Source organism: Bactrocera oleae, chromosome 4 (assembly GCF_042242935.1).
Source record: "Bactrocera oleae isolate idBacOlea1 chromosome 4, idBacOlea1, whole genome shotgun sequence".
NCBI lineage: Eukaryota > Metazoa > Arthropoda > Insecta > Diptera > Tephritidae > Bactrocera > Bactrocera oleae.
In genome coordinates this window covers 74,077,570-74,093,286 of record NC_091538.1, presented here as the reverse complement: position 1 = coordinate 74,093,286, position 15,717 = coordinate 74,077,570, and the positions used below count along the sequence as shown (strand labels likewise).

The 15,717-nt window shown below is 37.4% G+C and overlaps 1 protein-coding gene across 17 annotated transcripts in view; it reads left to right on the top strand.

The window, feature by feature from the left end:
• Positions 1–15,717, top strand: part of Pka-R2 (cAMP-dependent protein kinase type II regulatory subunit) — a 75,294-nt gene that overhangs the window by 37,836 nt on the left and 21,741 nt on the right. For 14 of the 17 annotated variants that reach the window (XM_070108756.1, XM_070108768.1, XM_070108759.1 and 11 more), the window contains one exon: positions 14,985–15,205. In XM_070108756.1, the coding sequence (XP_069964857.1) occupies positions 14,995–15,205 (211 nt within the window). In that variant the 5' untranslated portion in view covers positions 14,985–14,994. Of the gene's footprint in view, positions 1–4,395; positions 4,595–14,984; positions 15,206–15,717 lie in introns of those variants that run through there. The other 3 variants (XM_070108754.1, XM_014230018.3, XM_014230010.3) reach the window with 3 other exon arrangements.

Below are 15,717 nucleotides of genomic sequence, written 5' to 3'. Positions count from 1 at the left end.
GTTTAAAAGTGAAATCAATCAAATCTCCATAAATACCCACAGGTGCTTACCCTCTCAAGCGCAAACATATAAATTTTACTTGGAGGACAGATGTTGCTGTGACCAAAATGTTGATAATTTGCTTGAACTTCGTTTCATAAACTTCAAGGAAGGGCAAAAGCAAACTGGTTTCGCCCGGTTGGTGGTCGTTTGCTGGTCAATTGCATCACTTTGAGAGGGGAGTATCAAATATCATAATAAATATGAAGATAATTTGACGTCAAGAACAACAAAATAATGAGATTATACACTGCATGACTAACCAATCGGCCAGACGTCTCACGATACAACCGAAAATACAACAACAATTTATATAATTATTCAAACACTTTAACACACGGGGTTCCTGAATACTTCGAATGGGTTTTATGAAAATGTGTGCTACGTGGACTGCGTGTGTTGTTGCATTTGAAGGTATGTTAGCACCGGACACAAATCCGTATGCTATCAAATAAGTCATTGAATCAAATGATCTAACAGAATAACTGAAAAGCAACCCAGCGTTGATTAACGATACTCTTCCTTTAGCCTCTAATGCACACTAATTGTTCTGAATATTAAGTGCTAACACCGAGTGAGAGAAAGGAAAACGAAAGGGAAGAATGATTCGAAAGAGTGAAAAATGAAAGCAGTTACCGTTGGTGACTTTTGATCCACTGCAATTTTAAAAATCTAATTCTTTTTCATAAATACTTGTAGATATATCAACCTTTTATTTAATTTAACTATAACTGTTGTACATCCATTTCTACCTTGTAAACTGCGAAGGGTATACGTAAATCCCTTAGAAATTGGAATTTCCTATGCCACGAAATCAACCACCTCTCCATTAAATGGGGCTACGGTTTCTATTAATATTCCCATGTAAATATTGCCTAAAGTAAATATGCATTTATGCGTACATATCTAGATTAGGGTGTGTCAAAAAAAACGAACGTCTTTTTAACTTCCCGCTAAGAAAATTGAAAATTTTCTAAAAATCGGGAAGATAGTTTGGACCCAATCGGACCAGTAGATTTCGAGAAATCTCAAAAATACAAATTTTGAAAAATCGAAAATTTTTTCCAAATGACTTGACCAATCGACACCAAAAACTAATCAGTTCTAAATCTTGAAGAAACACATCGTTTGCCGCAAACCGGGTCGAAATCGGTTGATTTACTTGCTAGATATCGAAAACGAAAAATTTCGAAGAGCTCAAAAGCAGTGAAAAAAGCGAAATTTGAACGTTAGCGTATGAAATTAGAGGGAAGTTGCAGGGATGGCCCTTGAGGCCAACCGTTTTCCACATTTTTTTGCTTGGTACTCTGAAAAATTGATTGATAGACACCTTTAAGAAAGATTTCCAAGCATGAGCTCTTAGTTGTAACGGGAAGGTCCTCCACCTTTAGTTTTCTGTTTTTTCTTCTTCTTATTATCGGAAGAACTCATATCTCGCTTCCAACTACTTGAAAAAATATTTCGTTCCATAGATTTTGTAGGAAATTGAAAGCTCTACAAAAAAGTCTTTTGCGTAAATCTAAACATTTAAAAGATATTAACTGTTGAAGGCAAATATGTTTTCCTTATGCATTTTATAACTAAAAAAAATGTAATGTATCATTACCGTTACAATTAAGAGCTCATACTTGGAGAGACTATCTTAAAGCTGTCTATTAACCATGCGAAACATTCGATTTTTTCTTTATCCACCCTAATGTATATATTTGTGTGCATTATGTCTGTTAGGTGCTTTCAGTGTTCGCTTAGTTGACCCCCACTGGAGCAAATTCTCACATGTAAGTAAGCATATGTGTATGTTTTCTCACTGCTCACTCGATCACTCACCCACTAGGCAGTGAGGTTTTCAGCTTTTCTGTATTTGACATTTTATTTATTTGATTGCTGCGCTTTGACGTCGCTTATTTAAGCATTTTTAAGTTCACGTATTCGTATTCCAATACACGCGTTCGTACAATGCCAACATTACCGATTACATGCATACAAACATACAGACGTGTATTTGTTGTGGTCGTTGTTTTTCACTTTTATTTAGGCGCTTCCATATAAGCTTTGCGAACGATTTACGTGCTTTTGCCGCTTTTATCGACGCCTCGATGTGTTTGGGTATTTCAGTTAGTCCGAATTCGTGCTTGGTTTGATAGTTACGGCAATGATTTAATTTGATATTAAATTTTTGCTTCGGAATTGAGGTGAATCGTTCGAAAATGCTTACGCTATGTGCCGATTACTGCCTAACATTATGTACATATGTTATATACACAAATATGAATGAAAACTCGATATATAATCATGTTATATTTACACTCACTAATATGAGACAGTCAGAAATGATAGATGACTAAGCAAACGCCAAAAGAGGTTTCCCCTTTCGGAGGTACATTTCGCTACATTATTCTTTAAGAAAGCTTCGCTTTTGGTTATTCTAACAAACAATACTTTGAGTGATTTGTCTCTTGGGATTTATCAATCTTTAAAACAAAATTGGAAACAAGCAATATCTTTCAGACCAGCATAGAAGTAATACATAATTGTCCCCCGGCGTTAAAGATTAAGTAATTAATTATATAATTGTTATTGTACGATTGTACCTTCATTATGAGCGTATGTATGTACTAATAATATATATTATGCATGTATATCGTGTATATATTATCTGTAAATTCTCTATACTTCATTAAGCCATGGCCCACTTCTTCCAAAAATGACCAATTATGGTATAGAGAAAAGCTATTGAACATGCACATCTACGAGGTATGCTCACACATGTTCCAATAATGCCATCGATTACTTACATAAATAAAAAATAATTATATTAAACGCGATATGTATACAAAGATATGCACGTATCTCTAATTATCCGGTTAGTGTCACTGAGAGCTGAAGCCTTATCGAGCTGCTAGAAATTTCAGCATAGCCGAAATGCTTTTGCCCGCCTCCACTGGTAATCATTAACCTAATTTGGCATTCCATACGACAGCTCCAGAGCAACAACAGTGAGCAAAATTCCATAAATAACAAAAAAAATCAAAATTAATAAGTCAAGTCCATTACCTGAGTATATAGCCACACATTGATTTCCGTTTCGGGTTATTTCGTGCATTTACGAAGAGCGTAATAAATACCTATTTAACAATTCTGGTTGAGTCTTTACCATATATGGCTTGAACTAACCGTTATACATGCAACATTTGTGGGATGAGTTAATCCCTAATATTTAGATTCACTGTCCTTATTTCTTATGGACTCGTGCAATCATCTAAATTTTTTTTGGCGCACACTCTTGCTTTGTTATTACCGATTATTTGGATGAAAGCGCCCGAGGCAGCTGGTTAAACTGTAAAATTTTGGGCTTGCAAGCTGGTGTCACACATAACACCGAACACTTATAAATGCGCTCTTGTTTTAATATGAATAAGAAAAAAAAACATTTAGTGCAAATTCGAACCAGCCGCAGCTTTCCCAGTGTCTCCGGTTACACGGTTCCGTGGCTTAAGCTTTCTCGAATTTCACTCACTTTGTTGTTGCTGTTGCTACACAGAAATTGGAAATTGGTTTAGGCACATATTTTTATATATAGAATATGGGATATGTTTCTACGATTTGTCTGATTTCGTTTACTATCGGTTTATCTTTTAAAAAATATTTGTCTTATAGGCCAGAACTAATTCAAATTAGAAATTTTAAATGAATATTCAACATCCGTAAATATAATATATAAAGTTTGCATAAAAGTCGTACTAGAGTTGCGGGTAAAATAGAACGGTCGTGGGCTTTCGCTTCATTCGAATGAACTGAAATATTATTGTATTTAAGAAGGTTGCATAAAAACAACAAATTTCTTAAATACTGATCGTCTTTTATTTGCCGTGGAACTCCTAGGGAACCACCAACCATAAAACTCGCATGCAATACTCGTGGTGTTGTGTGTAGCCAATCATTAGTAGCACCCTGTCTATGTGTGCGCGTTTGGGGGTCTGGTATGGCATAGATATCTTCTCAAAGAATCATACATAACCCTGAGAGATTAATAATTTCGATGACATAGTATTTTCTTCTACAACTTATTTCATTTTCTTTGCATGAGGATTGCTTGAAAGCTACGTGAAAACTTCCTATAACTTCAGAATTTCGAGTTATCTTATCCAACATAAGATGCAAGCCGGCTTCCAACAATCAATCGAATTTTTAAGAAACTTTTTCATGTCAAAAATGCGACCGGGAGCTTGGAATTCCCGTTCATTGCCATAAATATATGAATATGAATAGGTGTGTATACAACCAAACACTTCAGCTTTCAACATTTTCAACTTGAAAGTTCGATTATTCAGTAAAACTGATTTTTATTTCATTAAAATACTTCAAAAAGCTGTGTGTTTTTTATAGAAGAAAAATTCAATATTAGTGAAGTCGGGTGGCCCGGCACCAAGCAGACAATTGCACAGACAAAAGCAGAAAGAGTGAAGTTAAGTCCGGCATCAATACAGCCAACGATGTCTGAAGGAAGTGAGTGCCCGGAGGATCAACCGCCGAAAGCTCAGGCCAGTAAGACTTCGTAAGTACTAAATGTGTACTTAGATAGTTGTACCGTGAAGCAAATGGATAGTATTTAGAAATTATCCTTAAAGCTGTAGCTTGTCGAATCTCGGAAAGTAAAACTCTAGCTAGTTTAGTATATTTTTATATATACATATAAATGTAATCTTCAAACGAGCAGCGATGCAACAGAACCAACAGCTTTACATCGTCATAAACAAGAAACAAAAGGACGCCTGTCTTTATGTATATGACGCCGTTATTTACGCCTCATGTTATACGCTCCATTCGTAACCATTCAAAACGAGTACAAACGATTCCATGGTGGTAATCAGTAAATTTTCACATACCCTGAAAGCTATAAAGCTGTGACATTATGTGTTTCAGCTTTTTCGAACAAGCTTGACATGCAAAAGCTTTCAAAAAACTCTAAATTTTCTATTTCCTTCGAAATACGCGGTTCCACTTTATAAGCGATTATTGCGTCTGCCACTCGTGTCATAAATAAGAACATGGTATTCGAATATACATACATACAAACATACATTAGCGGGTTACCACATCTGATAACGATGTCGTCGAAATGACAATTATATAGACTCTTAAGATTTAGCGTTAATGGACAATGAACTTAGTAGCATACTCATTTATAAACTACTACCATGTGGTGTTTTTACATGAATACTCACCAATTTTGTCACCCTGTTGACTTCGGACATAACAAAAGTCGAAAAGTTTATGAGTCTACGTACATATTTTCAAAATTGGCAGTGAAATCGAGAGTTGTCGCACGCATGCAACGTGTGGCGGCGGAACCTGCCGCTGCGACGTCGCTCAGTTAATTAGAAAGGTAGCTCAACTAGCCTTAGTCAAACCCAAAGCCTATGTAGTTGGATATATGTACATACGTATGTATGTTGCCCCAACGCAACTCACCTTGACCCATTATTTGCAGTTGTTGCTTTTTCTGTCAAATCAAGGCGACGTGTGTTTGTTGCCGATTATAAAATGCCGACTGAGTTATACGACCGAATCCAGCCAATATTATTCCAATGCATCGATTTCATTGTTTATCTGACGCCAACGGCTACGTAGGAGACTACGTACAGACTTATGATCCTATATATGTACATAAATGTTATATACCAAATATATGTGCATTTCAGACGTCTGTCTTGTCCGTCTGCCTACCAGTCAGTCTTCGCTGTGTTCTCACAGTTATTTCACTCTTTATTGCTTTCGTTGCGAAAACTGAAAAAACTTGTGGCACTTGTCGCGCCTGTGGTGCAATGCGGCGTTTGGCGTTAGATTGGCAGCCACACACACAAATACATGCATTATAACAATAAATATGTTTGCGTAGCGCACTGGTATATTTTCGCAAAGCATTTAATTGCATGTAGCGGCTATTTTCAGAAATCGCAAATAATTCATAGCGATTACGCTAATTTATGGTGTGACTCAGTTAGCTCTTCTAGGCGTCTTTGTACCAGTCCGATTGTGCAGGTTTGCCAGGAAGAGCAACTGAGGCAGGTTATTTGCTCAATGAGCACCCATCTTCTGTTCCACAGTCCATTTAGAACCCATCCGTGTAGTTTACAAGGAGAAGACGAGTCAATAAAACTTATTCTTACTTCTTTTGAAAAAAGAAACGGCATTTAAAAGCTGTTATAAAGCTTAACGGAGGGAGAAAAAAATTTGATATATTATTCAGGATGAGAAAGATATGCATAATATCTCATATTGTGTTTGCCACAAAACTCCTAACAAATCTCGCGATTTACAGCACCTATAATTTCGAAGTGTTTAAATGTAAAACTGGTATTATTTTCTCCACATGTTAGCTACTAGGGACAAGACTAGCCGGTCTTTGAACTATGGAATTCGCCGCATTCGAGTGGTCAATCGATCGATCGTGCGGTGTGTGTAAATGGTCGGAATTTGTATATATGTGAACTCATGTGTGTAAATTAACGTAATTGTAATTGTAACAGGAAAGTCCTCCGCCTTACAGTTTTCTATTATTTTCTTATCATATCTCGTTTTTAACTACTGGAAAAAATATTTTGTTTCATAGATTTTGTAGGAAAGTCCTCCTTTTTTTTTGCTTTCTTTCCCCTTATAGGTATTGATGTTTCTATACGCTAAACTTAATCGAATAATTATTCAGACCATTTTTGTAGAGCAGTAAATTTCCTACAAGACTATGAGCTCAGCAATTTAAAATTGCTTTTTTTTCACTCAGTTATCGTTATAAATTTTTTTTAAAGACCTTATATGTAAATGCAAGTTACTTAAACAGTTGTGTACATATTTACTAAGTTGTGAGGTTGAGTTTTCAAAGCCTCTAAGAAGCAGTTAATTATAATTCATAATTCGTGAGGAGATATATTTTAATGCGCTATAAAACGCATACTACTTATTTTTAATCACAGTTAAGCTTTACCTAAATTAGTACACAATTGTTTCATTTTCACTATTTGGCAGTTAAATATCACCCGTTTTGGAGCCATTACTTGAACCGACCCGCCAATGAACGATCAAAAGTGTAGGGCTGCCAGCTAAATGAAATATCTTTTAATATTTTATCGCTACATTTTTTCCATTCAAAAATGGTCAGAGCTTCCCCTTCTGTATCTCAACTTTGCACTAACTACTTTTCACTGTTTCATTATTAGTTTCACTGTTTGTTGTTTAACAGAATATTAACTTTTTAGCAGGAGCATGAATATCAATTAGAGTGGCTTATAAATACAGATACAAAGTATGTATGTAATACCGGTGATAAAGAACCATATATACAAGTATAAATATATACCCTGGATACGACTTCAGTGGCAGCGTTTGTGCATGTACTCGTACATATGTGTGTGAGTATGAGAGCGGCAGTTTTCATAATTATGCAAATCGTTTATGCGCAAACACAGAACTTTATGTATAGTTTTAAAACTTTTCACTTTCGACTCAAACGCGTGCACATGTACACCCACCGCAACGTGTGTACGAATGTGAGCTAAACGCTCGAAAACAGGCACTTACGATTTATTCCACCTACCGTCCCTGCTCCCGCACATTGCTATCTGCCAGCAAGCTGCCATTTTTGTTTTAGTTACATCCACGTTAAAATGAATTTCCCTCGCTGGAAACGCCACGCAGGTGCAGCATGAAATACCGACGCTCCCACATATACACACACACACATATATACACCTTTACTTAATCTGGCTCGTCTGTTCTCAGCGCCATTAAAGCCACCTGGTCTACGGCTGTAAACCGCAACAAGATCCGTTAGTTGCCGTCTCACCGTCTGCTGCTGCTTCACACCCGCGCCAGATGCCGGCTGAGTCAGATAAACGCTCGCGCTTACTCAAATCAGGCGAATCGGAAAAAGTTTTTCAATTAAATTCATTAATATGCAATGATTAAGTGGTTGCCGCTGCATGCATCTCCCTCGAGGAGCTTAGTTTTGGTGGCGCCGATGCTGTTGTTGTTGGTATATGAATGTATGGCTGTGGCATGCTCTGCTGTTTGTATTTGCCATGCAGTCATTCGGTTCGCGGTCATTGGTTGCTGGCGGTGATAGCATTGATGATGACTTTGCCACCTCCGCTTCGGCCACCAAATCGGCCAGTACACATTTTACTCCAACGAAAGTGGGAGGCTCATTAGACATGCACAAGCGAACACAGATATATTTGCGTAAAGCCTTTGGATTGCGGCCAAATTTGGTGTTTTCGTTATAACTGCGAATTCCTTGTTGAAAGTTTTAAACGACTTGGCGGGCCGCTAAGGGAATGAGACATTATTGTTACTCGTTTTTTGGAGCTGTGAAATAGACATGGACTCGGTTTAACTTATTAATTTTTAACGCAGTTGGAATATTGGCATGGAGAGTGTTGGTGGGAAATTCAATCGTGAGTCCAAATATATTTCTTTGAAGAACTTAGAAATGTTGCGGTTCGCGCTCAAAAGCCCTGATAGTATTCTTAATTACATGAATGCCGCCTTGTGTGCTGGAAAGCACGAATATTTAAGATGATTCCTCTGCCAAAATACGCTGTAGTTTGTAGTTAGCTAAAGTTCTCAAAACTTCTTAATCAAAATAACGGGATTTGTTGGCATGCCTTCGGTTGCTGTCGTTGATTGGCACAATAATACTTCGCACTGGTGCACTCACATCCCAATACATATGTATGTATGTATGTATATAAACACATTCTGTGAAACTCATAATAATGATGTTGTTGTTGTGGTTGTGGACATTAATTTGGCGTTGCTACAGCTGCCGGCAATTTCACTAGAGTGCCGAGTGATTTTATTAAAACTTAATTTGAATTTGCGGTGAAAATATTAACGAACTACACCCATCACTCTAAATGTTACTTATACGCATTGGCCTTGCCCCCCGAACACCAACACGAACATGCCATTTCAGATTCACCGATTCTAATTTACGATTATATTTATTGTTTGCAAGTCCCTCGAGTGTTTAGTTGTGCGTTCGCCTTCATATTTATTTTAATTTTCAAATAAAATTCGCTCTTGAGTTATTTACATAATGCTTATAATCATAGATGATTTGTTTACCTTTCGGCTCATATCACTCATTCACAGCTCATATCGCTGTTTGCCGACCGGTGAATGCGGTGGTGAGACTTCGAAATAATTCACTTACGCCTGGCATTAATTTAGTTTTATTTGCAAGACGCAACTGGGCATCTTTATGACCGAATCTGAGGCGGTAACCTACTGGGGCGATAGTTGCCGAAACTTTCATTCAAGGTACCCTCACAATGCCTGCTGACTTCTTGCCTGAGATAAATATATATGCTTTTTATACGATAGGGTGAATGCGTTGCCGATGGTGGGCCATTTAAAAATATAGCATTGTCTAGAAAGACGGTCGCTATTATTTATATAATCAGTCCACAATAGACTTAGGATGAACCTCTCTTGGTTTCTTACTACTAGAGCATACTTTTGTGCTCTCAGGGCAAACATGGGACTCCAGCTGTGTCTTGAAAGATTTAATACGGTTCGTTTAGGGTTCAGGTTCGTCTATTTTTTTTTATGTATGGTATATTTGTACATTACGTAAAAATAAATTCAGAAGCCATTCTTCGAATTACTTAATTTGAAAATATCTTACGGACTTCGAAATTCCCGAGTTTCAAATCGCAAATAACATATGCATGAACATAACTGTTGTTTTCCAGGAAACCGTTTTTTGTGCTTCAGCTTAGTATAATAAAATCGGAAAAATGTGTTTACATTCTAAGTTTAACGCTTTTAACTTGAAAATATTTGTTTCCATTGCTTTTAAGTAATTCTTAAATTTCATGTTGCCTTGTATGTAGGCACGAGTATTTGAATGTTTCGGCAAGACGAGCCGCCAAACCGCACACACATGGGTATTTTCGTAAAGAATACAACAAAATGAAAGAAAGAATGTTTGTTGTGCAGTTGGAAGTCATATTGCAAATCTAAATGAGCCGTACAAATTAATGCACGAGCATATTGTTAAGCTTCGTTGACTTCGTTGTCTTTTCAAAGGTATGTACCAAGTAAGAAAAACGGCACAGTCTACACAAATAATTGGCGAATGTTTCGTGATACTGCAACAACAACATCAATAACAACAACGTGATATTCATGAACTTATTGACGCCTGGGAAATTGCTAAATAGTCATATTATACAGTAAATAGGAACACAATAAGCAATAACAAGGAAGCTTTAAAAGACGAAACCATTCATGGATGTCGTCAAGATTGCTTCCTCTCAGTTTTTTCTCTGAAAGCTTTTTAGATCATGGAAAGTGCATATTGATCTAAAATTTGGATAATCTCCGTAGGCTGGTTTACATTGGTTTTTCCTACTGGGCATTCACTTAGGTGCCCAGCGACACACCATAAACTCATTTATTGACAAGAGGCATTCATAATAACCATTACACGGCAAGTGGCACTCGCTCTTCAGGTAGCACCGACGCGTCTCAAATCCAGACAGACGTCGTCTACTGTTTCACCTGAACAACAATAATAACAACTTAATAGTAGTTCTTTGCAACAATGTATGTTGCAATCCGATGCTACAAATGTGAACTCGCTGTAGCAGTTGTTGTTGGCGCACAACACAAATAACATACGACATCAAAACAATGCAAACGAAGGTGTTGACAACCTCGGTCCGGTTTTATGTTTTCTTCGATGTCCCCTCGATGCTCGTGCAATTCCAGCTCAGCTTTTTTTCGCCTGTTCATTTACGCTGCTTCAGTTTTGATTCAAAATTGTAATCAGTCACGTACGATTCTATACCGTTAGGCCTTAAGTAGTGAGGTATGTACATTCGCTACGACAACTGAAATCGTGTGTATTTGTGGGATGTATAAACTTTCGCACACGCCTATAAAGTGGAAGGAAATATTTGACGAAATTTCCATACTTTTTGCTCAATTAAGCACCGCAACCTTTATCGTATTAATTAGTGCGACGCTCGCAATTCACCTTATTTCGAAGAAAATTTGTTTTGCACGATTGCATTTCGCCGCCGTCACTTTTCGCCGACTTTATTTTCTTTCAACACAATACTGTTATATCTGAGTTCCTAACATTGGGTGTTGTCACCGTTTTCAAGAAAGTCTTGCACTATGAAAATTGTGAAAATATATGAACACATGTTTGTATGTAGTTTGTTAAGGCTCTACCATACCAAAATATACTAAAGAAATTATTGAATTAAGATTTGAATACATACCGAATTGAAAAACACAAAAAAGTAAATCCCAAGTATACAATTAAAAATTTTAAAAATTTACAGTGACATCTTTCCGCGTTTGCGTACTTCGTGTTCCAAAGTTAGAATCAAAAACTGATTTCTTATTTTTAAAAATCTCAGCGAATGATAATAATTCATTCGATTAAATTGCGTGTTTTACAGAGACCCTAAAAATGCACTCATAGGTGGCAATTATCAGAAAAATTATAAAATTAACAAGTAAGGATGGGCTAAGTTCGGATGTAACCGAGCATTTTATACTCTCGCAAAGTCAAATAGTATACTCGTTTGAGATTTCTTTGTGGATTGGCTGATATTTTTGGTAGAAGGTCAACTATAGGCACTGGGGTTCACATATTTCGTACTTAGGGGCTTAAACAGTTTTGGTTCGATTTAGACAATTTTTGGCCACAAGGTGGCATACTTTAATCGCATTATTCACGCAAAGTTTTATCCCGATACGTCATTGTTGCCTGATTTGCATAGTGGAAAGTGAAGGAATCAGATGGAATTTAAAATGGTGTTATATGGGAAGTAGGCGTGGTTGTAGTCCGATTTCGCCCATCTGAAATACCAACCGTCTCACGGTACTAAGAAACATGTCTACCAAGTTTCATAAAGATATCTCAATTTTTACTCAAGTTAGAGCTTGCACGGACGGACGGACGGACGGACAGACGGACAGACAGTCACCCGGATTTCAACTCGTCTCTTCATCCTGATCATTTATATATATATATAACCCTATATCTAACTCGATTAGTTTTAGGTGATACAAACAACCGTTAGGTGAACAAAACTATTATACTCTGTAGCAACAGGTTGCGAGAGTATAAAAATAGTTTCAAAACATGTTATAAGTACTTCTTAATTGAGTCATTCGGGCCGGGGTCTGAGGTAGCCCCTTCCAACTATATACGTTCCAAAATATATATATATATATACATATTGACTCCGCATTCAATAAATATGCACGAACAACAACAACAACCCCCAACAAATGCCTGCAAAATAGAACTGCCCGAAAAGTAAATGCTTTTGACGTATGACTGATATACATATCTATATCAATAAAAAATTGCATACCAATACAGACAATACTGCTGCAAGTCGCGTCCATTGTTGTTGGAGCAACTTATCGGCCACACAAGCGAAGTGGGTCAGATGAAGAGTGCACGGCCTCGACTGGTATTTGCAATTGTTATTGTTACTATTTTATGCATTTCGATGATCTCTGTGTATGTGTCTATCAATTATGCAGGTGCGATTGTGTGGATGTATGTACGTATGTAAGTAGTAAGTTTTGAGCAAGCGAATTAGCTTGCAACATTTATCAGCGAAACGCCAATAATAACCGAAAGCACAATAACAGTAAGCGCTTTTATTGCTTTATTATCTTCAAAATTACTAGATACCCTGCAAAAAATGCGACAAGTCTCGGATGAGTGCGCGATTAGTCGCAAAGTAGCTTGTGACTAATTACATTTTTGATATTTGTGGTATTCTGGCACTAATTGTACCCTTTTTTTACCCGAAAGCCTACAAAGAGAGTCTAATCGTACAAAAGGGTAGTTTCTTGTATATGGTAGCATTGAAGAGAAATGTAAACAAAGATTCAACTAATCTATCTCCAACTATATCCGAAAGATATGGCTTGGAACTACAAAAGTTCATTCAAATTTCTACAAGTCGCACAATTTTTGCAGGGTACATGCTTACATATAGTATAAATATAGACATATTACTGTATACGTACATGTGTACCTACGTTTGCTTGAGTGCTTCAGTTGCAATGTTGGTTGGCATCTGATTTTTATTGGCAATGACAACCATTATTACGACCCTGACAATCGAACGCTACATAGACGCATACACGCATATCCATATATTCGTAGGTGCAGTTTTATTCGCCTACCCAGTAAGGAACTTATCGCTGGACTGAACATTTGGACTTATACCGTTATTCATTAACCATGTGTCATGTAGTATATGCGCAAGTAGATTATCTCCTTCTGCATGCAATCAATTCGCTATCAATTCAGAACAATCAGAAGAGTTCTAAACCAAAATTAGCTATACCAAGTTTCAGAAATTGCAGTGTTTTACTGGCTTCAAAACTTATGACATTTTTTTTTATTCCGGCTCCTACATCAGTTTTCCAATAAAGAACAATTAAAGTATCTTTATCGAATTTAAAAATATTTTCTTGCAGGGTGCCACACATGTGTATGTATGTGCTAAAGCTCATATGTTTATGTATTGTACGTGTTGAGATACGCGTAAGTGTGTGGAATTTTTCAAATGCAACGGTTGTTAGTCTGAGTCCTTGCATGCAAGGCAAACCAATCGCTCAGCTGCGCAAGCTGCACACATACATATATGTATATATGTATCTGAACAGTTGTTCTCATATGTATGTTTGTATGTATACAAATGAAGCAGGGGTCTAGTAAAGACAAAGTTGGCAAACATTTTGATTTACTTGGACAGACAGTTAGTTGGCCAACAAGTCAACTCAGAGACAGTAAGTGGGAAGCGCACTGCGTCACACTTGTGTTCATATGTGTGTATATATACATATGTGTGCACAAAAACTGCAATAATATGTGTGATGAACACAGCCAAAGTACACCATCCAAAGGCAAATGCGGGCGGAAATAAACAAACAGCTATTGAGCGGTTTCAGTCTGTAGTATCTTTGTGACATTTATTGGGCGCAGAGGACAACCGGTTGGAGTACTGGTAACTTCGCCTCATAACTGTTAGCGTCTGCCCTTAGATTCTCTTTAAGTATCTGCAACCGTTTTTCTACGATGCTTGTCCAGATTATTATTTAGGCCTACAACAGAAACAGAATCAAATTAGTTTCCTCTCGTTTTTTCGCACTCCAACTCAAGCTAAAGTTCCGCCAGCAAAAGCACGCAAGAGCAGATTCTTATTAAGCACGTTCCGCCGCATTGAAGCTCAGTTCTCTTCCCAGCCGTACCCACTATATGCACTTCATGTGTACATATGTATATGAATGTAAATATTTAGGTACTTGTTATTGCTTTGTAGTGATGTGCATTAGTGTGCATGGGAGTCGATTGCGGGAGGCGCTTCCGCTGGCGGACGCACAAGTGCGTTGATTGAGGAATAACAAAGCGGTCTTATGGTCATTGGTTGATGGCGGCAGTAGGCACTTGTCCATGCTCGATAGCTAGACGTTCACACACAAACACACCTGGGTAAATATGTAGAATTGTTTACTTGGACAGACAATAGCGCGGCACAAATGGAAGCGTGTCTAAATGCACACCGCGCCATTTATAAGTAATGGTCAACAGCATCTGGAGCTAAGTAGCGGACGAACGCCGACTACTTAAGTGACGTTCTTATTGTGCGCACGCATACTCTCCAATAGACATATACACACAAAGACAAAAGCATACTTGTACATATGAGAAGTGCGTGCTCGTGAATTATTAATTAAAATGATGTAACTGTGTAGGTGGGTACTTGTTCGCGCACCTACACGTCGGATTTACACCGAAAGATTCAATTCTGCGAAGTGTCTTTAACATACTTTGTCACAGCTCTCACTTCTGCAAACTAAAGAGACGTTTACTATATTTTGAATTTTTTTTCTTTCAGAGCGGCAAACATGTCAACCGATTCTAAGCAGCGAATTCAGGTGCCCGAGGCGTTGAGAGAGGTGCTCTTGGAGTTTTCAATAGCGTATTTGTTGGAACAGCCCGGAGATGTGGTCGATTATGCAGTACAGTATTTCAATAAATTGCAGTCGAATCGCCAGGCAGCTGCAAATTTCTATCGTCCAGATTCCCCAGAGAGCAGCATCATATCACAGGAAGAAGGTAAGCCGCATATAGCCGTTTACAAGATCTAAGAAGAAACAAGTAAGGAAGTTCTAAGCTCGGATGTAACCGAACATTTTATACTCTCGCAACTTGCAAGGATCAAAGCCCGGGAAATTACTTCAGGTGTTGGCAAATCCGATTCAACCCATTTTTGACACAAAAACATACTATTATCAAGATCATTTATTTATTTTATTATATGATTAAACAATTAAATATCTTACACATTGCTGATATTTTCGGTAAAAAGTCAACTATAGGCACTTGGGTCCACATATTTAGTACCCAGGGGTTTAAACAGTTTTTTTTTCGATTTAGACAATTTTTGGTCACAAGATGGCATACTTTAAACGCATTATTCTCGCAAAGTTTTACCCCGATACAATAATTTTTGCTTGATTTGCATATTGGAAAGTGAAAGAATCAGTTGGAACTTAAAATGATATGAGAAGAATTTTATGTACCGAATTTAGTTGAAATCGGTTAAGCAGATCTCAAGATATGGGTTT